The following is a 24,557-nucleotide window of genomic DNA, read 5'->3' as shown; positions in this document are numbered from 1 at the left end:
TCTCTTGATCTCGGTCAAGTATTGGCCAGCCAAGACGCCGGTCAGGAAGAGTCGCTACCGTCCTGCGTCGGTAAGAGTCTGCGGGAGAGCTGCTATGTTCTGGGGATGGGAAAGGTTTCCCGTCCCAACCGCGTGTTATCCTACGAAGGGGACAGCAGTGTCCTTTGAGTTACATTAGCTAGCTGCCTCTACTGTCTTCTACCAGCCGCAACTCCGAGGGCTGGAGGCAGAAAACCGTACAAAACGGCCAAAGGGGTGCGTGCTAGCCCATCCGCCCCCCGGTGGATGGAGGCATATTTTGGCTGCTGGGTGGGTGGGATGCAGAGGAGGTGGTATCTGCTGGGAAGACTTTAGAGAATGTCCTGTTCGTGCGGGACAAAAGGGGTTAAGCAGTACAGTTTTCTTACATTTATTCCCGCACTTAAAAAATGTTTCCTGGAGTTCCCGTCATGGCGCAGTGGTTAACGAATCCGACTAGGAACCATGAGGTTGTGGGTTCCATCCCTGGCCTTGCTCAGTGGGTTAAGGATCCGGCGTTGCCGTGAGCTGTGGTGTGGGTTGCAGACGCGGCTCGGATCCCGAGTTGCTGTGGCTCTGGTGTAGGCCGGTGGCTAGAGCTCCGATTAGACCCCTAGCCTGGGAACCTCCCTATGCCGCGGGAGCGGCCCTAGAAAAGGCAAAAAGACAAAAAAAAATCCTCAGCACCTATTTTGTAGGTGGACTCTAGTGAGGATTACGTTTCTTGGCCTTGACTTCCATAAGTCTTGAGCAGGAGTCAACTGTAATTCTGTGCAAGGGATAAAATACTACATAAGAGTAGGCCCTAAGGATTTTAGCAGCTCAGGATAAAAAGGGGCATTTATGGCAGTGTGGATGCCTCTTAAGCTGGGCTTTGAAAGATGCTGGGAGATACGAATCCTTGCAGGACTCAGAGAGAGGAAAGTGAGAAGCTATACCAGGAATTATGAGCATCTCTGGACAGAAGAGAGACAATGGGAGAGCAACCTTGGAAGAACAGGTAGGCCCAGATCCTGGAAGGTCTTTGATGTCAAGCTCAGCTCTGAGCTTATGGGTAAATCTTACTGATGGAAAAATTTTCCAGTGCATTTACACCGATGAGCACAAGAGCTTAGACTTTATTCTGAGGACAATGGGGAGTCTGCAGGGCTTTAAGCAAAATAGTAACAATCAGATTTGTGTCTTTGTTTTTCTTGGCTACCCCTGCAGCATGTGAAAATTACCGGAGCTGGAATTGAACCTGCGCCACAGCAGTGACTCTATGGTGACAACACCGTATCCTTAACCTGCTGTGGCCACAAGAGAACTCCAGATTTGTTTTAGAAAGATCAATGACAAGAATGGATTGGGGGTTGGGAGGAGGGAGACCAATGAGGAAGTTGTTTCAGTAATTGTTTCAGTAAGGATTGTGGTAGCCAGAAGCTTGGAGAACTAACAGGAATGAAGAGGAAGGGATGGATTCCTTAGTCACTTATGAGTTTAAAGAACTGAACTTGGCGACTGGTTGGATGTGGGGTAAGTGGGAAGAATGGAGAATGACGTCTAAATTCCTGGCTTGGGCAAACAGCGTTTTTAAGAGAGGGTCAGCTCTGGGCATGGTGAGTTTGCGGCGCCAGTGGGTCATCCAGGTGGAAGTGTCCAGGAGTCCTGGACTGGAATTTGCAAGATAAGTCTAAACTGGAAATAAAAATGGGTAGTCTGTGGTGCCTTATAGATGGCAGCCACACCAGTGGATGGATTCGGGGCTTGCCCAGAGGGTATATATAAAATAAGAAGAGAAGCGGGCCTCGAACAAAGCCCTAAGAAGCACCCATATTTGAGGTTCTGGCAAAGACGGTTCAATCTGCAAAGGTAATTGAGATGAAGTGTCTAGAGCAGTTAAATAATCAGTAGTAGAACGTGGTTTTCCAGAAACCAAGGGAGGAAAGTGCTGGAGGCTGATGACTAATCAAGTGAAATAAGGCCTGAAAAAAATCCACTGGTTTTAGAAACAAGGAAGTGGTAGTTAACCTTTGTAAAAGCAGATTCAGTGGCGTGCTGGGAGCAGAGGTTGCATTACAGTGAGTTGAGAAGGGCGTGGGAAGGTGAAGAAGTGAAGGCTGCGCTTTCAAGAAGTTTGACTCTTTGGGAGAAAAGAGAGAGAAAGCAGTAGCTGGAAGGAGAAACAAGTTTTTATTCAAATGGGAGAGATGCCGTTGGCATGGATCCAGCAAAGAGGAAAAAGATAATATTATAGGGGAGAGGAGATAACTGACTGAATGGCACCCCCAGAAAAAGAATAAGGTAGGGAATCCAAAGCACTGATGGAGAAGTTTGTTTAAAGGGATATTTGTGGAGTTCCCATCGTGGCTCCGTGGTTAATGAATCTGACCAGCATCCGTGAGGACGCAGGGTCGATCCCTGGCCTTGCTCAGTGGGTTAAGGATCCAGCCTTGCCGTGAGCTGTGGTGTAGGTCGCAGGCGTGGCTTGGATCCCGCGTTGCTGTGGCTGTGGTGTCGACGGGCAGCTGCAGCTCTGATTTGACTCCTAGCCTGGGAACCTCCATGTGCCGCAGGTGCGGCCCAAAAAAGCAAAAAATAAAGTAATAAAATAAAGGGATATTTGCATTGTGACAGAAGGGAAGCATGTGAAATTAGTACGTTAGTAGATTTGGTGGCAGGACGTTGAGAGAATTCTGGTTTGGTGCTTTCCGGTTTTTTCTGCCAAGTAGGCACATGATGTCAGCCCCGTAGAGAGGGACTGGAGATGGTGTACGAGGTTGAGGGGACAGAGAAGGACTGAAGTAGCTCTAATGGCCAGTGGGAGCAAGATGACAGGTAGCATACAGATTTCTGGGCAGTTACGAGCCCTATCGAGCTTGGTGACCATTAATTTGTAGCAGCAGCAGTCTCCATGGTTGTGTGCTGTAAATTTTTCCCCCAAGAGTATTCAGCCGCCTACTGGTAAGTACAGAGGTGAACTGAATTGGTCCAGGTGTGAATTTCATCCAGGGAATGAAATGGAAGAACAAAGTCAAGGAATTGAGAATCCTGGCAAAAGGGTGATTGGGATGGAGGACCCTAGACCCTGAACTGCCTGGGGGGGTATAAAAACGTTGTGGGCTAGGGGTTCCAAGGAAGTCAGAGAACCCATATCTCGAAGGAGAGAGTTATGGTTCACAAATGGAGTAATGAGGAATTCCGCTTGTGGCTCAGCGAGTTAAGAACCCGACTAGTGTCCATGAGAATGCAGGTTAGGTCCCTGGCCTCGCTCAGTGGGTTAAGGATCCGGCCATGGTGTAAGCCGGCAGCAGCAGTTCCCTAGCCCGGAGACTTCCATATGCCTCAGGTGTGGCCATAAAGAGAAAAAAAAAAAAAGTGGAGAGTAATGAAATTTGAGTAGTTTCAGGTGGTGACGAGGTCCAGGGTTTGGCCATGGTGGCAGGTGGCCAGAGGGGAGTTAAGAAGATAATCAAGGAGTTCCTGTTGTGGTGCAGCAGAAACGAATCCGACGAGGAACCATGAGGTTGCAGGTTCAATCCCTGGCCTCTCGCAGTGGGTTAAGGATCCGGCGTTGCCATGAGCTGTGGTGTAGGTCGCAGATGCGGCTTGGATCTGGCGTTGCTGTGGCTCTGGCGTAGGCCAGCAGCTATAGCTCCGATTGGACCCCTAGCCTGGGAACCTCCATATGCCTAACCCTAACCCTAAAAGACCAAAAAAAAAAAAAAAAGATAATGAAGATGTGGCATGGCCATTGAAATCCTCCCAGACGATGGCAGGATTTGAGGAGGGAAAAGGGAAGAGGATGCTTGTGAGTTGAGAACCAAGGTCCTTGACGAATAAAGCAGGTGGTTCTGGAGCCTGTGGAGGACGGCGAGAGGAGAGGCAGCGGTCCATACAGCTGCATGGCATGACCCTAACGTAGCAAAGGGTTTTTACAAGGAGAGGGTGGACTAAGGAGCTGGGCTGGGCTTTGGTGAGGAGGCACTAGCCGCTCTCTCGGAGATCCCTGAGGTGTGAGCGTGTGAGCAGCCTCCAGCCGAGTCGGCGCTGCAGAGTGGTGCCCGGAGGCAGAGCTGGCTTTCAGGGCAGGCTGAAGGTGGGCAGAGCGCGGGTGGGGCAGTTCAGGGTGGGGAGGCTCTGCGGATCTGGAGGAGAGGTTTTGGAGGGCAGAGTGAGAAGGTGGGCAAAGGAGGGAAGGGCAGGCAATCAGGGTGAGGAAGAAACAGCAGTGGAGGGTGAGGGGATCGTGGGCAGAGACCGCGGTGGACCCAGAGGACCTGGGGAGTCGCGCTTCGTGGGGAGAGCGGGCGGGCCGGCCGGGGAGCTGGGTGCAGAAGCGAGTCCGGGAAGAGGCAGAGGGTGGTGGTGGATAGAGATTTAAGGTAGGTCTGGGGAGATGGTGCCCACAGTGGGTTTACGGGCAGGAGACGGGACGATGGTCCCGGAGAGAGGATGGAGGGAACGGTGCTGGCTGTGGGTGAGAGACGGGGCACAGGGCGTCTGCGGGCGCCGGACGCGTGGCAGGAGGGCTGTGTGAGGAGGGTGTGAGTGGGGAACAGAGGGAAGGGGGTGACAGTCGGTGGCGCCTGGGGCCCCGAGGTGGAAGTAAAGGCCAGGACGCCCTCTTTGGCTGGGCCTGAAGTCAGGAGGGGGTGTTTCCTTCTCTCTCCACTCTCTGCCCCCTTCTCCCTCCCTCCCTCCTCCTCCTCCTCCTCTCTCGGATTGAGGAGCTGAGAGTGAGGAGTCGGGCTGGGAGAAGGCCTCTGTCCCACTGTGCAGGTGGACCGGCTGGGAGAAGGCCTCTGTCCCACTGTGCAGGTGGACCGTGCAGGAACAGGACTGCTTTGTTGAGTCCGAGGCCAGGTGGGGACAGAGAGCCAGGCTGGCAGCCCATGCCTTGGAGGCCTCGTGTTTTTAGAAACGTGTCTTTTGATGTAGGGCTGGTGGGGGGCGGGGAGGAAGCCCTCTGAGAAATTTTATTTAGAAACAGGACCTAGTGATCTTTGATTTTAATACGTCTCTTGCTTGTCGCTAAGGACCGCTGGCGTTAGCACAAGAGCGGGCGCTTTTGAGATGCTTGTGATCTTCCTTTCCTGGAAGAAGAAGAACCATTTGGCTGCTATAGAAATGATTTATGGGTGGGCCCAGATTTATTAATCACCTCTGAAGATGGAGAGGAAATTAAAAACAAAGAGTCCACTCTGGGCCACAGACAAAGTAGGTCTGTCGTCCTTGCAGGAGAGCTTGCCAAGGTTAGAAGGCCACAAACAAACCAATTTGGACCAGGGTTCCTAATCCGGATTTTAATTTCATGTGCCTTGATGCTTTTTTTTTTTTTTCAGCCCATTTTCTCTCCAAAATAAAATAATGACCATTTTAATTGGCTGCCACTTACAGAGAGATTCCAGTAAGCACGATGGCATACGTATATTTTTCTCTGGCATTCCGGGTGTGCGCTGGTTCTTATGATCAGGCTGGTGAAGCTGACTTTTACTGCATGCTGCATGCCATGATCGGCTGACTATAAATTAAACCCTCTTTTCCAAAAGCCATTTTCCATTAGTGCTAATTTGTTTGCTTCTCATTTCCACTCATCATTAGAGTCTCTGCTTGTGAGCACCAAATTGGAAATAATTTCCTTGACATTTCAAAAAATCGTCTCCCCTTCTCGAATGCCATTTGGCTGCAGCTAAAGAACATTATGGTGTGAGAGGAACAGTTCGCTCCAATTACAATTTAACTGACCGTTCATGGCACTGGATCCCTGTCCTCGGTGTCCAAAGACGACACCGCTGCTGACATTGCTTTTTCCTGGCAAAACTGTGAAATGCCTCATGGACTTTGCACTGGCCTCCTTGGATGGAGACTCTGCCACTCTGCACATGGCAGCTTTGGGAAGTTGGTAGTTTTATGGACCTACATGTCGTGGACATTCAGATCGAGCCATCTAAACGGGAGCTGGCTGATTTCCTGACTCATTCACCCAGGGACCAATTATTCAACATCTCTTTTGTGCCAGGAATCATGCCAGGCCCTGGAGGACCAATCCCTACCCTTGAGGAAATCACGCTCCAGTGGGAGGGATGGCGATATTTTACTGCATAGCAGGGGAAGAGGTGACATGAGTGGGACTACAGAACCGAGAACCCCGAGCTGGCCAAAGGATGAAAGGGAGGCTCGCCGTTCCTGATGGCAGAGCAGGGTTGAAATCCAAGAGGGCCCTGGGAAGCCCTGGGGAGTTGGGAGGTCGATCTCTGTTGTAATGTGGAAGTGACTTCGGATGAGCCTAGATTGAGGTCAAGCTTTTTTTTTTTTTTCCATTTTTTAAGGTTTTATTGAAATATGGTTGATCTACGGTGTTGTTGGAATCAAGCTTTGAAGGACCTTGTATGCCACACTGAGTTCAGACTTTATCCCGTAGGCCAGAGGGAAAAATTGGGGGGTGAAGGAGGGAGAAAATGTAGAAGCTTGAGGGCAAGGCTTTGTTTATATGTTGGATGGAGCTGGCAAAGACCGAGCAGGTTTAAGAGGCATCAGAGGAGAACTGAAGCTAGAGGGACAGAATCTAATGCTCACGGAAAGGCCGGATGCTGATGTGGTGAGGTTAGGAATGGGGAGAGAAGGGAGCTGTGCCTGATGGGCCCTATTTCTCTATGAAGTAGGAAGCAAGATTTAGCTGGGCGTCCGCCTCAGTTCCTCCCATTGCATCCTCCACAGCCGGACAGTCGCCAGGTCCTGTGGCTTCTCCCTATGGGGCATTTCTACTTCTTGCCAACTGTAGTATCATCAGCATCTTTTGCCAAGATCCAGTCTTGCCCCCTTCTGCTCACTTTCCGCATGACAGTAAAGATGGTGTTTCTAACAGCATTATAAACCAACTATAATTTAAAAAACGGTAACAAACAAAAGATGATATTTCTAGAACAAAATCTTTTCTTCTCCCTCCTGACTTGAGGCCCCTCAGTACCCTCACAGTGCCCCAGGATAGAGCGTAGACCCCGCCGGACAGCATCGAGGGCCCTGAGTTCTCAGGCCTCCACCTGTTTTTGCAGCCGCATCTCTTGCCACTTCTGTCCTCAGACTGTGCTTCAGCCATTCCCAACAATCTCAGCAGTGAAAATAGAACTAAGGAGTTCCCGTCATGGCGCAGCAGAAACGAATCCAACTAGGAACCATGAGGTTGCGGGTTCGATCCCTGGCCTCACTCAGTGGGTTAAGGATCCGGCATTGCCATGGGCTGTGGTGTAGGTTGCAGATGCGGCTTGGATCTGGTGATGCTGTGGCGGTGGAACCCTAGCCTGGGAACCTCCACATGCCTCAGGTGCGGCCCTGAAAAGCAAAAAAAAAAAAAAAAGAAAAGAAAAGAAGAACTAAGCTTTATTTATCAAGGTTTTCTATATGTTAGGTAGTTCAGCAACACTTATGAGGGATCACTGTCAAGTCCTCCCAGGTAAGAGGAACGGAAGCCTAGAGAGGTTACGTAATTTGCATAAGGTCACATCGCTGGCAGGTACAAGACGGTGCAGTTCCCGTGTCTGTGTTCCTAGCGATGCACCGCACTGCCTCCCACTTGCAAATTCTTTAAATACCCTTTACACTCTCTCACCTCCGAGCCTGTATATATTTTATTCCCTCTGCCCGGAATACGACTTCCCCACCATGTCGCCTGGCTAGCTACAGAGGCCTTTCAGCCTGGACAGCATCTCCCCTGGGAGTCTTCCCTAGCAGCCACCCCCTCAGCTACGGCTGGGCCAGGTGTCCCCTGCTCCCCTTCCCTAAGCAGCCTCTGCTTACCCCATCCTGGCGCTTGCCACACTCCTGGACTTGAAACTGCTGGTTTACAGGGCTCTATGCCACCTGCAAACTGCGTACCCTTTGAGGACAGGAACCGTGTCTTTCTCACACTTATCCCCAGAGGGAGGAGATGGGACACCCTTGTCTCTCACTATTTGTTGAATTTCACATTGCATAGAATTGCCCAGAGGGACTCCCAGTCCTTCCTGTCTGAGACAAGTTACAGAGGATTTACAGTCCGTGCGACAGGCACTGGGGCGGAGAGAGGCACCGGCCAGGGACACAGACTGACCAAGAAAAGACTTGAGAATGGGGAGGCATCAGGGCAGAAAGCCTTCTGAGCCGGAGGGGTGCTCAGGGACCTTAGCTATCGCAGCAGCAGGACACACGAGCCCAGGACTGAGCGGTCCTCACTGAGCTGGGCAACCGGGAGGTTAGCAGAGGCATAGCTGAAGTGGTGCAGGTGAAGGGGGAGCAGACACGCAGAATGTCAGTGAATGGAGGAGAGAAGGGTCCACGGGGGAACAGAAAAGGTGTGTAGACTGTTTTTAAGAAGCTTTGCTGTGACGCGAGAAACCCGGAGCGGTGACTGGAGGGGGACTGGTTGAGCTAAGTGATTTCTGTTTTCACTTAGTTTTGTTTTAGGATAGGCAAGACTTCAGTCAGTGAACAAGAAAGATGCCCCGTGGAGGATCCAGGGAAGAGGGAGTCAGGGATGGAGAGAGGGCTCTGCGGAGGCAGGCTGGGGGTGCGGAGTTCTGCTGAAGGAGGAAAGAGAAAGAGAAGCGTGGCCGTGTGTTCACCGGCTCGGGGAGAGTGAGGAGACAGGACGCTCTTGCCCAGGGGCCTCTAGCTTTTTTCTGAAGCCCGAGAGCGGATCTCCTGAGCGCACGGAGGAGGCGGGAGGAGCTTGGACTGCAGACTGGACAGGCTGCTCACACAGTTTAGGGTGTGGATCCTGAGGGCGAATCCCAGCTTGGCCCGAGGGCGCCAGAGTCCTGACGTTGTGCCCGTCATACAGGTTCCAACAGATCCCGGGACTCAACCCCATCCGAGCACTTTGCTTTGCACTTTTCATTAAAATCAGCCCGTCGTCTTTCTCTCGGCCCCACCGTCTGTAAGCACCTTGAGGGCGAAGAATCTATCTGTTGTATTAACCAATCCCTGTCCCGGGGCTCGGCTAGGAGGGGCACCCAGGATGTCTGTGTAGTTAACTATCGTGTGGAGTTAAGGAAATTAAAGGGCTCGTTATGAGCAGAGCATGTTGGGTGTCGGTTTGAATCACACTTGTTGAATCCGCATCATGTGCCGGGGATGATGCTGGCCGAGATGAGAAAGGTGGAGCGTGGTGCTGAAGTGGCCCAGCAGCTCGTGGGGAAATAGGACTCGGGTGCAGGCGTGTGGGGGTGTGGCCAGTAAATCAGCACCCACGCGAGGGGGACAAGCCTGGCCGCCGCTGGAGAGAAACGATTGAGAAACACGACGTGGACTTTAGAGAATGGTCTGTCACGCACGGGGAAGCTGGCGGTGGTGTGGGCCAGGGCCGGGAGAGTCCGATTTCAGTTGTGGCAAAATTTAGGTGGAAGTTCTTTGATCTGAGATCAACTCTATCTTGAGGGTAACAAGGAACAACCCGAGGGTTTTCAGCAGGGAAATCTGCCCGATTTGCATTTTTTAAAGGCTCTTGCATCGTGGCTCCGTGGTTAACAAATCCGACTAGGAACCATGAGGTTGCGGGTTCGATCCCTGGCCTTGCTCAGTGGGTTAAGGATCTGGTGTTGCCGTGAGCTGTGGTGTAGGTTGCAGACGCAGCTCGGATCCTGTGTTGCTGTGGCTCTGGTGTAGGCAGGTGGCTACGGCTCCAATGAGACCCCTAGCCCGGGAACCTCCATATGCCGAGGGAGCAGCCCTAGAAATGGCAAAAAGACAAAAAAAAAAGACTTTCGCATCACTGCATGGGGAATATAGCCAACAGTGTGTAGTAACTGTAAGTGAGGTGTAACCTTTAAAAACGGTATAAAAAATAAAGCACTTTTTAATTTTATGTTTTATTGAAGTATAGTTGATTTACAACGTGTTCGTTTCTGCTCCGGGACAAAGTGATTTATACATAGACACTCGTTTTTTAAATGTTCTTTTCCATCATGGGTTATCGTGGGACGGCGAATGTAATTCTCTGCGCTGTGCATTGGGACCTTGTTGTTTGTCCCCCCATGTGTGTCTCTTAGGTCTGCTCACCCCAGCCTCCCACTCCCACCTCCCTGAGCCCCTCCCCCTTGGCAGCCACAGTCTAGTCTCCTTGTCCGTGAGTTTGTTTCTGTTTCATAGATAGGTTCGGAGTTCCCGTTGGGGTGCTGTGGTTAACGAATCCGACTAGGAGGCATGAGGTTGCAGGTTCGATCCCTGGCCTCAGTCACTGGGTTAAGGATCCGGCATTGGCATGAGCTGTGGTGTAGGTCACAGACATGGCTTGGATCTGGCGTTGCTGTGGCTGTGGTGAAGGCCGGTGGCTATAGCTCTGATTGGACCCCTAGCCTGGGAACCTCCATATGCCGTGGGAGCGGCCCTAGGGGGGAAAATAAAAAGGCATAGATAGGTTTCGTTTGTGCCATATTTTAGATTCCACATAAAAGTGATTCATCCGGTACTTGTTTTTCTCTTTCTTACTTCACTTAGCATGGTAATCTCTACTTGCATCCATGTTGCTGCACAAGGCATTATTCTGTTCTTTTTTATGGCTGAGTGCTATTCCATTGTGTAGCTGGACCCCATCTTCTTTATCCATTCCTCTGTTGGTGGACATTGATGTTGCTTCTGTGTCTTGGCTATTGTAAATAGTGCTGCAATGAACATGGGGGGGGTGTAATCGTTTTGAATTATAGTTTTATCTGGATATATGCCCAGAAGTGGATCATATATGTGGTAACTCTGTCCTTAGCTTTCTGAGGAACCTCCATGCTGTTCTCAGTAACAGCTACACAGCAGTGTGGGAGGGCTCCCATTTCTCCACACACTCTCCAGCATTTATTGTTTGTGCAATTTTTTTTTTTTTTTGGTCTTTTTGGTTTTTTAGGGCCTCACCTGTGGCATGTGGAGGTTCCCAGGCTAGGGGTCCAGTTGAAGCTGCAGCTGCTGGCCACAGCCCCAGCCCCAGCCACTCGGGATCTGAGCCACATCTGCGACCTACACCACAGCTCACAGCAACGCCAGATCCTTAACCCACCAAGCAAGGCCAGGGATCCAACCCACGTCCTCATGGATGCTAGTCAGGTTCACTAACTGCTGAGCCACACGGGAACTCCTGCTTGTGCAATTTTTAATGATGGTCACTCTGACGAGTGTGAGGTGTACCTCCTGGTAGTTTTGATTTGAATTTCTCTAATAATTAGCAAGGTTGAGCATTTTTTTCATAAAGCACATTTTATTTTAATGACTATTTTAAAGAGTCTCATCACCGTGGAGATAGGATGGGGTTGACCTGAAGACTGGTTAGGAGTCTGCTGCGGTGAGGGCTGAGGGGTAAACTGCAGTAGTGACAGTGGAGATGAAGATAAAGTGACTGATCTGGGGGAGACTTAGGGGGCCCCAGTTCAGATGAGGAAGGCAAGGGAGAGGAATACGGCAAAGATAGCTCTCGAGTGACTGGGAGAGGTACAGTCCCCGGAATAGGACCGACACAGGGACGGGAGCAGGTGTGAGGGCTCGATAAGTTCCGGGGGCGGCCACAGGGATTTGAAGAGTGTGTGAAACATACCAAGGAGGACATCTGTGGTCATTTAGTCATGTGCTCAGCCTGAGACGGAGGCCTAGGCTGAAAATACAGATGTGGGAGTCATCGAGCATACAGGTGTAACATCAGCTCTTGAAATTGGTACCGTCTCCCCTTCTCCCACTGTTTTCTTTTTAAATTCTTTTTAAAATTGTACTTACAGGTTTTTGTGTTTGGTTTTGGGTTTTTGTTTTTTTTTTTCCCCCAAGTATCATCAGATCTTGTTTTAAAGGAGAGTTGAGATAAAAATAAATAAGTGGCTGGAGTCTCTTGATTAAACATGACTCCGCCCCCTTTACTCCCACCCTGCCCCCACCCCCGCCTCTCAAAACCTCCCTGGCTTAGCACTAAAGAAATAGAAAAAGGGTGGGGGTTCCCTGGTGGCCCAGCGGGATTGAGGATCTGGTGTAGTTACTGCCAGTGGCTCAGGTTACTGTCCCAGGAACTTCGAAATGCCACAGGCACAGCCAAAAAGAAACACGCAAAAAAGATACTAAGTCACAAAAGCTCGGGGAAGAAGGCACCACCAGAGGAGAGTCCATAGATGTTTGGGAGCGAGAAGGCAGGTGGGGGTGTGTTACCTGGCTTTTGCAGCATCCTAAGAACTTACAAACTGAGTGCCAGCCAGAGGCAGTTACCAACAAGAAACCAGCCAGTTCAGCCAGTTTGACTTCCAAGAGGGTTAATGCCTGGGAAGCACGTTGCCCCCAGAGATCAGCAGTGAGGAACCGGGCTGATCACGGGGACTGGCGGCCATCTGCACACAGAGCATCTTGCTTCCCACCAGAGCTCCACTCTCAAAAGCCAGAGGACTCAGCTCTCTGCCGCATCTGGAGCAGCTCTGGAGGCCTGCATCTCAGGGATTTCAGGCAGGGTTTGAAGGGCAGGGAATAGCTGGAGGGTGGAAAGCCGAGGGATGGAGAGAAGAGCCACACGGTGCACGGTGGCAGCCCCAGCCCCTCCCCCCGGGGATGCCAGCAGCCAGGCATTAGGCCCCCCCCCCCCCAAGCCTCTCATCCTCCCTGGGAAAATAGAAAACTTCCCCAGAAGCCCTAAGAGGCCCAGGTGGGGGAAAAAACCCTCCACTGACGGACATGTATGAGTCCTCAGTGAAGGGTGTAATTGTTGTCTGATAAAAGGAATTTCCAAGGAAGCTCCCATTCCACCTGGCGTGACTGTGGCTGTGGTGTAGGCCGGCAGTTGCAGCTCTGATTTGACCCCAGCCTAGGAACTTCATATGCCGCAGGTGCAGCCCTAAAAAAAAGAAGAAGAAGGAAAGGAAGAGGGAGAGAGAAGGAAGGAAGGAAATTTCTGAAAACTGAAGGACACAGCGTCTGACTAAAAGAACCCACAGAGGCTTAGTATGATAACTGAAAAATATCTCCACCAAGACATATCATCATTACAATTTCAGAAGAGGTTTTAGAAGCAGCAAGAGTGAAAAAACAAGCCAGAGACAAAGGCACAGCATCAGAATGACGTCAGACTTCTCAGCAGCAACCCTAAGGAGGCTCAATCGAGGAAAGCTTATTTCTAACCTGGAATTATGTACCCAGCCAATCTAACATGAGGTCAGAATACTTTCAGACTTTCAAGGACACAGGAAAAAAATTTTTTCATTTCTTAGCTGCTGGAGAATGTGCTTCAGCAAAAGCAGTAGAGTTCGCGCTATGGCCCAGTGGGTTAACGATCTGACTTATCTCTGTGGCGTTGCTGGTTCCATCCCCAGCCCGGGCACAGTGGGTTAAGGATCCCGTGCTGCTGCAGCTATGGGGTAGGTCAGATTCAGTCTCTGGCCAGGGACCTTCCATATATAGTAGGAACGTCCAGGGTGGCCAGAAAATAAGAGAATAATCCAAGAAGAAGGATGAGGTGGATCCAGGACACAGGGAAGTAGGGTGATGGACAAAGACGGGCCAAAGGCACCCCCAGGACAGCACTCGTGCCCAGGCTTAGCACAGCCAGTCCAAACTGGAGCAGAAAGACAGAGGTCCGAGGGACAGAGGTCTCCAGGGAGACGGAGGGTGAACATTTGGGAAGATTGTTGCTTTGTGTCTGGAACATTTGGAAGAAAACAGCTCCCTTCCTTAGAAAATTAACTGAAAAAGAAACAATTGTTCAGTCCAAGTCAAACCAGCTTGTGAGAGGAAGGAAGTGTAATGGTGGTTTACAGCTTGAGTGAACAGTGTTTTTCCACTGGGTCAATAATGTAAACACCATCCTATTGATTTAACTATAAATTGTGGGAAAATGTATCACGAGGGTGAGCGGAGAAAATGGGCACAGAGGGGTGCGAGAGAGCTAATTTCTCAGAATTATAAATATGGCCTAAAATTGATACGTCGGGCAATAGTAATACATTACTTTGCTAGGGCTGCCACGACAAAGTACCCCAGACCAAGCGGCTTCAGCAACCGAAATGTATTACCTCGGAGTTCTGCATGTCTGGGCACGGAGGCCAAGGTCAAGATGTTGCAGGACTCGTTTCCTCTGAGGCCTGCTCCTTGGCTTCCGGAGGCCGCCTTCTGGTGTCTGCAGATGACCTTCCCTCTTGGCGAGATCGAGCCCTCGTCTCCATTTATGTGGGCGCCAGTGAGGTTGAGTTAGGACCCACCCTGATGACTTCATGTTCACCTCATTCCCTCTCTAAGACCCTAGCTCCAAATATAGTCACATTTGGAGGCGAAGGGCATTAGGGCCTCAACATAGGAATGTGTCGAATTCAGCCATCGCAAGTAGTAGAAACTCATTACTTGCACAAATAGAGGTAACTCGAGAAGAAACAGCCAAGAGTTAAAAGTGGTGGCCTCTGGAGTGAGACCGGAGGATGGCAAAGTGGAAGCCAGGTGCTGCTACTGTTTACTGGCTGTCGGCTGGCAGCGGGACCTTGAACCCAGGCTGACCCAAACCTCGTGGTCACCCACTCCACCACGAGGGCTGGAGCCCCTCCAGGCCAGGCCAGGGCCGTGTGCCTGCCCACACCTCCCCCGGCACCTTGCACGGTGCTCGACTACGCATGTATGATTTGCAGCTGTGTCACTATGACCTTTTTAAAATTTTTGTAATAGTTGATTTGCAGTGTTCTGTCAGTTTCTGCTGTACAGCAAGTGATCCAGTTACACACACACACTCTTTTTCTCATGCTGTCTTCTGTCATGTTCTGTCGCAAGCAATTGGATAGAGTTCCCTGGGCTATACAGCAGGACCTCATTGCTTATCCATTCTTTTTTTTTTTTTTTTTTTGTCTTTTTGCCTTTTCTAGAGCCGCTCCCGCAGCATATGGAGGTTCCCAGGCTAGGGGTCTCATTGGAGCCGTAGCCACCTGCCTACACCAGAGCCACAGCAACGCGGGATCCGAGCTGCGTCTGCAACCTACACCACAGCTCACGGCAACCCCGGATCCTTAACCCACTGAGCGAGGCCAGGGATGGAACCCGCAACCTCATGGTTCCTAGTCGGATTCGTTAACCGCTGAGCTACGACGGGAACTCCCCTCACTATGACCTTTAAAGCTGCCATTTGTCAGTTTTCCTGTTTTTAAAAAAAGTCAAAGAAGGGAGTTCCTGTTGTGGCTCAGTGATAACAAACCCCACTAGTATCCATGAGAATGTGGGTTCAGTCCCTGGCCTCGTTCAGTGTGTTAAGGATCCAGCATTGCTGTGAGCTCTGCTGCAGGTTGCAGACACAGCTTGGATCCCAAGTTGCTGTGGCTGTGGCATGGGCTGCAGCTCTGATTTGACCCCTAGCCTGGGAACTTCCATATGCCTCAGATGTGGCCCTAAAAAGCAAAGAAATTAAAAAAAAATTTTTTTTTAAAGAAGAATCTGGGAGTTCTCTTGTGGTGCAATGGGTTAAGGATCTAGCATTGTCACACCTGTGCCCTGGACTTGATACCTGGCCTGGCAACCTGCAGGTGCTGCAATAGGATCTGATGGGGGAAAGTCTGAGATCCAGGGAAGCCTCCAGGGGCCACAGCTTGGAGCATCCGGCTGAGAGTGTCCCACCCTTGGTGTTCTCAATCGCAGAGTGCGTCTCTGCGAGCTTTGGTTCTAGAAAGGATCCCTCCCCAGCAGGGGAGGGCACGGCGCTTTCCCGCTGATGGTGGCGCTGCAGCCCCTCCTTCCTGGGGTCTGGTGCAGCCACTCGTCCCCATTCTCTTGAGGCCAGTTTGGCTATTAAAGGTGGCCATGGCCTCTGTACGTTATTCTCAGACTCAGGGCTGTAATGTCATTCACAGTGACTGATGCCTGATCCCATGAGGGGTTTTGGTCATTTTTGCGTTCAGGTTGATCCACAGCCCTTCACCGGCTGTTAAGGCCGACGGGATTTGGCGGTTGTCTCCATCCCTGAGGCCACGTGGACGCCCTTCCTGGGAGCACATAGCCAGTGTCCTCTGGGGAGCAGTGGAGGTTGGAGGTGGGTAGGTGTGTCTGTCTTCGCCTGCCTCCGATTATTGCTCCCTAATAAAATTCTGATAGCTGGGCCCCATGAAGATCTCAAATACATGTGAGGAAACGTTAATTTAGAATCAATTTTAGGATGTTTCAGACTGTAAAGTCCTTTTAACTAGATCTCTGGCGAAGATGTAGAAGCACTTTATGGGACTGTAAATTTCACGTGGAACAGGCTTGGTGAAACACACATCTCCCCTATACACAAGCCGTTCTCTCCATATCAGTCATGGCCCTGCGAGTAATGTTTCACAAATATTCTGTAAATCACAGGAAACCCCATGATAATGTGAAATATGACTTTCACTTGTCTGTTAGACAAAAGAATCACACAGGCCTCTCTCCCACCAGCACTAACATTTGTTATGGATAATAACACTTTCAATCACAACTATTTTTGGAAAACGGGTTTATTTTAAACCTTCCCTCCCCCACTGAAAACACTCTCCCAAGGACACAGACTCCTACAAACCACAGCCCATTAATCCAACTATGGAATGAGAACTTTTTCTTCCCACTAACTTTTCTTTAAGGTTTTTTTTTTTTTTTCCCCCCTTAAGAGAGTCTCAATGCCCAAGGTACATAAAGCCCATTTTACCTTGGCAGCTTGGCGAGAGAGGGGCCTGGGTCTCTAGAGATGCAATCTCTGATGCCGTGGGAAGTGAGGGGTGAGAAAGGCCCAGGTGTTTAGGCAGCATCTTCCTGTCAGCTGGATCCCATGGTCCTTTTCGTTGCTGGCACCAGCAGGGAAGCCAAAGAACTAAAAATTTAGTTCCTAAACTTGCATTATCTTAATTCCGAAACCACACAGCTAGATCCTCCCTGTTCATGCATGTGTCAGGGGACCCGTCCTAGAGGTGTATTTTTTTTTTTTTTCTTTTTTGGCTGCACCCAAAGCATATGGAAGTTCCCAAGCCAGAGATCAAATACAAGCCACAGCTGTGGCAATGCCAGATCCTTAACCCACTGTACCACAGCGGGAACTCCCTTGAGATGTATTTTGAACACCACTGCGTCCAGGAAGGTGACAGAGGCTCATCCTGCCTCCAGATGATTGCTGGAAAAGCAAAACCCGTAGAGTAACTACAGGCCTTGCACGGTGCTGATGCTTTGGTAACCGGTCTGTTTTCCCTCCTTTGTAGCTGGCTTCGGGACTGATTGATCATGACGTCTATAAAGGAGCAGGCAGCAATTAGCCGGCTCTTGAGTTTTTTACAGGACTGGGACAATGCTGGCAGAGTCGCAAGGAGTCACATCCTCCACAATTTCATTGACAGCAACCAAGGCAAGACGGCCCCTGAGCTGGAACAAGAGTTTTCCCAGGGAGCCAGTTTGTTCCTGGCCCGCTTGACCACCTGGCTTAGACTCACGTATCCTTTGCTGAAAGAAAAACAGTTGGGAAACTTTACAAGAGAAAAGGAACAGAAGGCGTCCTCCTGCGGGGCATCGGGTTAAGGATCAGGTGTTGTCGCTGTAGCGGCTTGGGTCTGACCCTGCCTGGGAACTTCCACATGCCCAGGGCGCACCAAAAAAAGGGGGGGAGGGAGTTCCCATCCTGGCTTAGAAGAAACAAATCTGACTAGTACCCATGAGGACACAGGTTCTTTCCATCCCTGGCCTCGCTCAGTGGGTTAAGGATCCGGCATTGCCATGATCTGCGGTGTAGGTCACAGACGCGGCTCGGATCTGGCGTGGCTGTGGCTCTGGCATAGGCTGGCAGCTGCAGCTCCGATTGGACCCCTCGCCTGGGAACCTCTGTATGCCGCGGGCGCAGCCCTAGAAAAGACAAAAAAAGGAACGAAGGCGGTCTAGAGAGCGCTTTCTTGATTCTCAGAGTTTAGAACAGAACATGTGGTGGTAAAATATCGACCCCGAAGTCGAGAAAGAACTCCCTCGACTGCCTGTCCTCCCAGCCTCTGAACACATCCCCATTCTCACGCCTCACCTCTTTTGCTCCCGTCAGAGTCGGAGTGAGTGTTCCTTGTCTAGGACTCCTCCTCTGTCTGTACTGCACTTGAATCCCCTCCCAACTCCTCAGGGATTTTTTTTTTTTTTCCCTGTCTTTTTAGGGCCGCACTTGTGGCATATGGAGGTTCCCAGGCTAGGGGTCTAATCGGAGCTACACCTGCCAGCCTACACCACAGCCACAGCCACGTCAGATCCAAGCCAGTCTGCAAACTACACCACAGCTCACGGCAACGCCAGATCCTTAACCCACTGAGCGCGGCCAAGGATCGAACCCGCAACCTCATGGTTCCTAGTCGGATTCGTTAACCACTGCGCCACGATGGGAACTCCTACTTAACATTTTAGCTTCAGCCCTGGTCTGGAGTCTCTGTCTCACCTTGCTCTTGTCCTTCGTGGTGAAGCTCATCGAAAGAGCTGTCGACCTGCCCATCTCCGCTTCCTCGCCTCCCCTTCTCCTCCACCCGCCGCAGTCTGACTTCTGTCCCCTCCGCTCCACTGGTGCAGGTCTCACCAAGGCTACCAGTGGTTTTCCAGTTGTGAAACCCAGGGACCACATCCTCAGCCCTTGTACATGACCTCGCTCTGTCTCTGTGGCATTTGTCAAACAACCATTCGCACTTCTCAAGATACTCTTCCCTGAAACTAATAAATGTTTGTGTCCATCCTACCTCAATAAAAAAGAAAGAAAGTGCGTTCTCCTGTAGCACAGTGGGTGAAAGATCCAGCATTGCCACTGCATTGGCTTGGATTGCTGCTCTAGCTCGGATTCAGTCCCTGGCCCAGGAACTTCCACATGCTGCAGGCATGGCCATGAAAGAGAGAGAGAGAGAGAGAGAGAGAGAGAGAGAGAGAGAGAGAGAGAGAGAGAGAGGGAGAGAGAGAGAGGAAGGAAGGAAGGAAGGAAGGAAGAGCACATCGAAATCATATCACCACCCACACTCTTCCTCTCCTGTCTGGAGAACCGGATCTCCTGCTGTTCTCCTTTCGTTTTGTCCATTCTCCTTTTCTCCCCTAAAATGTTGGTGTTTCTCAGGACTCCAGCCACTGCCCCTCCTCTGCTCACGCTCGGACTGTTCTTGAGTGACCCACCCATGGCCAGGAGGGCAGCACCACTCCAGTTTAAGGACTCTCAGACGTGCACCTGCAGCCACATCTCTCTGTTGAATCTGAGTCCCACCCCGTTAACCCAACCACCACCTCCACACGTCTCTCAGAGAAGGGCTCTCATGTTTCCGGCTTGGGAAACTAGGCGATGGGGTGTCATTCTGTGGGGAGAAAATGCAAAAAAAGGAGGGAATTAGGAGGTGCGTAAGTTTGATTTAGGACGTCGTTTGTCTGAGGCGCCTGCTCAGGAGCCCCAGAGGCAGATGGGGGCTGGAGACAGATTTGGTCCCCTTGAGGTGACACTTCGAGTTGCGAGTGAATTTGAGGAGGTTTCTGCACTCCATGGATTCATCTCAGACCCTTTTCTTGCATATTTTCTCTTTGCCTGAGCCCTCTCCCCTCCCCTAAACCACCTCTTTATTTGACTAATTTCTATTCCATTATTTCAGGTCTCGATTCAAGCATCACTTCCCAGGAAGCCCTTTTCTGAGCCCCAGCCTCGCTGAGGTTCCCCTGCAAAATATACTCATGGCACTACCTCTGTTTTAATAGTCATAACATCCTATTGTTACTACCTGCTTATTATCTCTCTTCGCTGGACTGTAAGCTCTGCGAGGACAGGAGTTACCTCTGTGCTGCTCATCTCCTTATTTCTTTTTTCTTTTTTTTATTTTTTTTATTTTTTGTCTTTTTGCCATTTCTTGGGCCACTCCCACGGCATATGGAGGTTCCCAGGCTAGGGGTCGAATCGGAGCTGTAGCCCCCGGCCTGCGCCAGAGCCACAGCTACGCAGGATCCGAGCCACGTCTGCAACCTACACCACAGCTCACGGCAACGCCGGATGCTTAACCCACTGAGCAAGGGCAGGGACCGAACCCGCAACCTCATGGTTCTTAGTCAGATTCGTTAACCACTGCGCCACGACGGGAACTCCTCATCTCCTTATTTCTAACACCTCGCCCATGCCTGGCACATAGTGGGTGCTTCATACATGTTGGTTGAACAAAGGGGTGCATGAAGTGGAGAATCTGTGGCGAGCCAGAACTAAAGGCTTAGGTAAACATGGCTCTCTTTTTCTGATAGTTAATCGTTGATTAAATTATTCATCAGATTCAGGCCTAGAGCACAGGCCAAAAGGAATCCACAGACTTCGTCTCTAGGTTATAACCCTAACTTTCTCAGACATGGGTGTGTGTACAAGAGGTTTCAAATGCAGATAGCCCGTCCACCTCCCCACCCCCCCCCCAAGGTCCTGATTTAGTAGATCAAGGGTGGGTCCCTGAACTCTTTATTTTTCACAAGAACCCCATGTGACTCTGATGCCGGTGGTCCCCAGGTGACACTTTAAAAGGCATCAGGGCTTGTGATCTGCCTTTGTCCCCACAACTGATGACACTATAACCTCACCAAAGTTGTCACTAACTTGACACTTTCCATTCGATCAAAGGGGTGACATGAGTGAGGCAGCGTCATGCATATGAGTGAGGCAGGGTCAGATCTTATCCGTACTTAAAACTGGTATTTTGGAGCTCCTGTTGTGGCTTCTTGGGTTAAGAATCCAGCTAGTGTCAGTGAGGCTGCAGGTTCAGTCCCTGGCCTCCATCATTGGGTTAAGGCTCCAGCGTTGCCTCGAGCAGTGGCATAGGTCGCCGACACGGATCTCGCGTGGCTGTGGCTGTGGCCAGCAGCTGCAATTTGACCCCTAGCCTGGGAACTTCCATATGCCACAGGTATGACCCTAAAAAACAAACAAACAAAACCTTTGGTGTTTTATTCATCATGAATTTCTGTATTAATTTCTCTTTTTTAATACTGCATGAAATATTTAATTACTGAGTTGGTTCGATGCCCCCCTAAATTTCATCCCTGAAGCAGGTCAGTCACTTGCCTCATCCCCTAGCCCCGGCCCTGCTTGACCACGGTCCCTTCCAAAGCTCTCCTCTCCCTTCCCCCATCACTGTTTCTCAGTCGCCGTTGCAGGATCTTTCCTACCCACTCCTTACATGTTAGTGGTTCCAAGAATTCTGTGTTCAGCCCTTTTATTTTCTCACTCGATCATTGCACTTGTTATATACAAGAGCGATAACCTGTCCTGAGTGCCCAGCACGTAGTGGACACTCAGTCAATGCTTACGGAATGGACCACTTTTCATAGACAGTTGTAGGCGTTCCCCTTGTGGCTCAGTGGGTTAAGGACCTGACACAGTCTCCATGAGGATATAGGTTGGATCCCTGGCCTTGCTCAGTGGGTTAAGAATCCGGCATTGCTGCAAGCAGATGCAGCTCAGATCCAGTGTTGCCATGGCTGTGGTGTAGGCCGCAGCTGCAGCTCTGATTCAACCCCTAAGTGCAGCTGTCAAAAGAGAAAAATATATATACATATATATGTATATATACCCACACAGACACACACACGTCATAGGTTGAGCTTCCACACCTGCAATTAGTCATCATTTCCTAACTTTTTGTGACCTTGCCTTACAGCCAAGAACACAGATGGGGTGAAGTGACAGAGCATTTTGAATCAATGACCCCACGTCTCCTCCCCAGCCCTCCAGTTATGGTGGATTTTGAAGGAAACGAATCAATCTAGCATAATTACGTTTCGTAAAACTGACAACCATCTAATCCCACACTAGCTTCAAATGCCACCCCCCCTTTCTTTTGTCTTTTCTGGGGCTGCACCCGCAGCATATGGAGGTTCCCAGGCTAGGGGTCGAATCGGAGCTGTAGCTGCCAGCCTACAACAGAGCCACAGCCATGTCTGGGATCTGAGCCATGTCTGCGACCTACACCACAGCTCATGGCAACCCCAGATCCTCAACCCACTGAGCAAGACCAGGGATCGAACCCGAAACCTCGTGGTTCCTAGTCGGATTCGTTAACCACTGTGCCACGACGGGAACTCCTCAAACCCCTTTTTTATTTTGTTTTGTTTTGTTTTTTAGGGCCGCACCCACGGCATACTGAAGTTCCCAGGCTAGGGGTCGAATCAGAGCCACAGCTGCCAGCCTACTCCACAGCCACAGTAACACCAGATCTGAGCCACGTCTGCAACCTACACCACAGCTCACGGCAATGCTGGATCTTTAACCCACTGAGCAGGGCCAGGGACCAAACCCACATCCTCACGGATACCTGCTGGGTTCATTACCGCTGAGCCACAAGGGGAGCTCCCATAACCCATTTTTTTTTTTTTTTTTTTTTTTTTGTCTTTTTGCTATTTCTTTGGGCCGCTCCCGCGGCATATGGAGATTCCCAGGCTAGGGGTCCAATCGGAGCTGTAGCCGCTGGCCTACACCAGAGCCACAGCAATGCGGGATCCGAGCTGCGTCTGCAACCTACACCACAGCTCACGGCAACGCCGGATCGTTAACCCACTGAGCAAGGGCAGGGACCGAACCACAACCTCATGGTTCCTAGTCGGATTCATTAACCACTGCGCCACGACGGGAACTCCCAAAACCCATTTTTAAACTTGAACTTCCAGAACCAATCAGTAAAACTGAGGGTTTATATATAATTATGACAAAAGTATTAGTTACCATTTCTTGCGTCTTTTATGCTCTAGGCACAGAAATCTGTCTACTGTATAAATATCTCACTTGAACCTAACACCAAGCCCGCTAGGTGACTGGGATCCTTCTGTTTTATAGATTAGAATGATTAGCCTTGAAAAGGTTGAGTAGTCTGCTGGAAGGTGGCAGAGATAAGAATGAAACGGGTGGTCTGGCCCAAAGCCCATTGCCATCCAGTCTACCTGCATGTCTCCCTGCCAAGGTCCCACCTCCAGCAGCGTATCACCTCCAGCCATCTGCATCAGTAGCCACTCCCTTTGCTTGTCTGCGGGCAGGAAGGCCTCGAGCTCTGGGTTAGGCTGCTTGGGTTCAAATTCCTGTCCCATGAGTTCCCTCTGGGACCTCGACCAGGTCGTTAACCTGTCTGAGATTGTTTCCTCAGGAGGGCAGCGGGCATTCTGACAGCACCCGCTGCAGGGTGCACTGAGGAGTCAATGCGACAATGCAAACACGGCAGTGAGCACAGGGCCTGGCACCCAAGAAATGCTTAGTACTTCTCAGCTACTGCCCATGTCCTGGCCCACTTCTGGGACTAATTGCTGGAAATAATGGACCAGAAACAGGATAGTGAGTGGCTACGAAAATCAGGCTGGCCTGGGACAGAGGAAAGAGAAGGTAACGGAAGTTGGTCGGCCTCGCCGATAAGAAAAGAGGCACTGAGGCGGGAACAGGGGCTGCGGTTTAGGCGAGCAGGGTGGTGGGCTGATGGCCCGGCCCCCAGCTAAAACGGCAACAGGCAGGGGGCTCTGGCTCCAGAGCAAAGACTGTTTTTGCAGCAAAGAGCCTTTCCTAATGAGCCAATCTGTCTCTACTTCTCTTGGCCTCCTGGGAACAAGGGTGCAGCCGAGATAATTTGCCTCCCGCACCCTCCCCCCCAACAAAGCGCCATTACCTCCAACCCATTACATTAGCCTTTATCAGTCTTGGAAGCTCTCAGTCATCCTCCATGAGCTGCAATAATTTCAGCTAATTTCTTAAGTGTTCTAAGAGCCTGTGATGTGTTATGAGCCTAGTAATTGTTGACTGGTTCCTTTTCTGTTGTGGCTTGATTTCATACCTTGTATCCGAGCTGATGCGTGCTCTGGGTGCTTTATTACAATGAAGCTTTTTGCAAAAGCTCACATTAAAAAATAACATTAAATACTGAGGTTGTTTTAAATCAGACTCCAGTTCGTCCACCATCGCCTGTTGTTCTTATTAGGAAGACACACAATTCTTCATAAAGATAGTGACCTCCAGTATAAAGCTGTGAGCAAGTACGAAATTGGGAATTAATGATGAAGCCGATTATTTTCAGAGAAGTCCAAGAACGAGGCACAAACTAATGAACTGTGCTGAGACCCAAGGGTGCGACGGTCATGGCATAAAGAGGCTTAGAAAATTGACCCCCAGCTTTCTCGATGCGCCTTCTATTCATCAAGCCTCTTACTCTCCGGAGAGCCTGTCAGAGCCAAGTGGCTGAACATCCCCAGAAGGGCTTCCTGGAGAACCACGAACATGCTTGCCAGCACCCCCACCCGCTGCCCCTTCAACCGACGGGGCCCCCTCAGATCAAGGAGACAGTTCAGCTGTGGGTCACTCTGGGCCATCGGTGGATCGGGGATCAAACACGGGATGAAAAACCACCCAAAAGTCCCTCTTTAACTTGTCATACAGCTATATGACTGGCTCGTGTTTAGAGAAGCTGCTCAGGTCCATTGGTGTCTTCTTATCAGCTGTAAGCAGGTGAGTTCTCCTCTAGAGAGATTCTGGGGTCTCGGTTGCTTATGGGGCGCATGTTGTCCTTAGCCTTCGCGCCACATGGGGCTTGGCTTCTAGTTCTCACTGGGTACCTAGCAGCCCTCAGGGTGAGCCCAGGTTCTCCTCTGACCCTTTGCCAGTCACTACCCTCTTG

General features: G+C 50.5%; 1 protein-coding gene across 11 annotated transcripts in view; it reads left to right on the top strand.

Moving 5' to 3' along the window:
- The first annotated feature begins 43 nt into the window (after window positions 1–43).
- The window catches only part of ARMH1 (armadillo like helical domain containing 1), a 59,075-nt gene continuing 34,561 nt past the window's right edge, over window positions 44–24,557 (top strand). For 4 of the 11 annotated variants that reach the window (XM_084965354.1, XM_084965347.1, XM_084965351.1 and 1 more), the window contains exons 1-4: window positions 46–255; window positions 926–1,018; window positions 17,157–17,384; window positions 24,320–24,388. In XM_084965354.1, the coding sequence (XP_084821480.1) occupies window positions 17,179–17,384; window positions 24,320–24,388 (275 nt within the window). In that variant the 5' untranslated portion in view covers window positions 46–255; window positions 926–1,018; window positions 17,157–17,178. Of the gene's footprint in view, window positions 256–925; window positions 1,019–15,847; window positions 15,980–17,156; window positions 17,385–24,319; window positions 24,389–24,557 lie in introns of those variants that run through there. The other 7 variants (XR_014808505.1, XR_014808504.1, XM_084965349.1 and 4 more) reach the window with 3 other exon arrangements.

This window comes from Sus scrofa, chromosome 6, assembly GCF_054392235.1.
Source record: "Sus scrofa isolate SSC_HxYL_T2T_F1_AM1 chromosome 6, Sscrofa_HxYL_maternal_Yorkshire_Landrace_v2.0, whole genome shotgun sequence".
Taxonomy (NCBI): domain Eukaryota; kingdom Metazoa; phylum Chordata; class Mammalia; order Artiodactyla; family Suidae; genus Sus; species Sus scrofa.
This window is presented reverse-complemented; position numbering and strand designations above follow the sequence as displayed.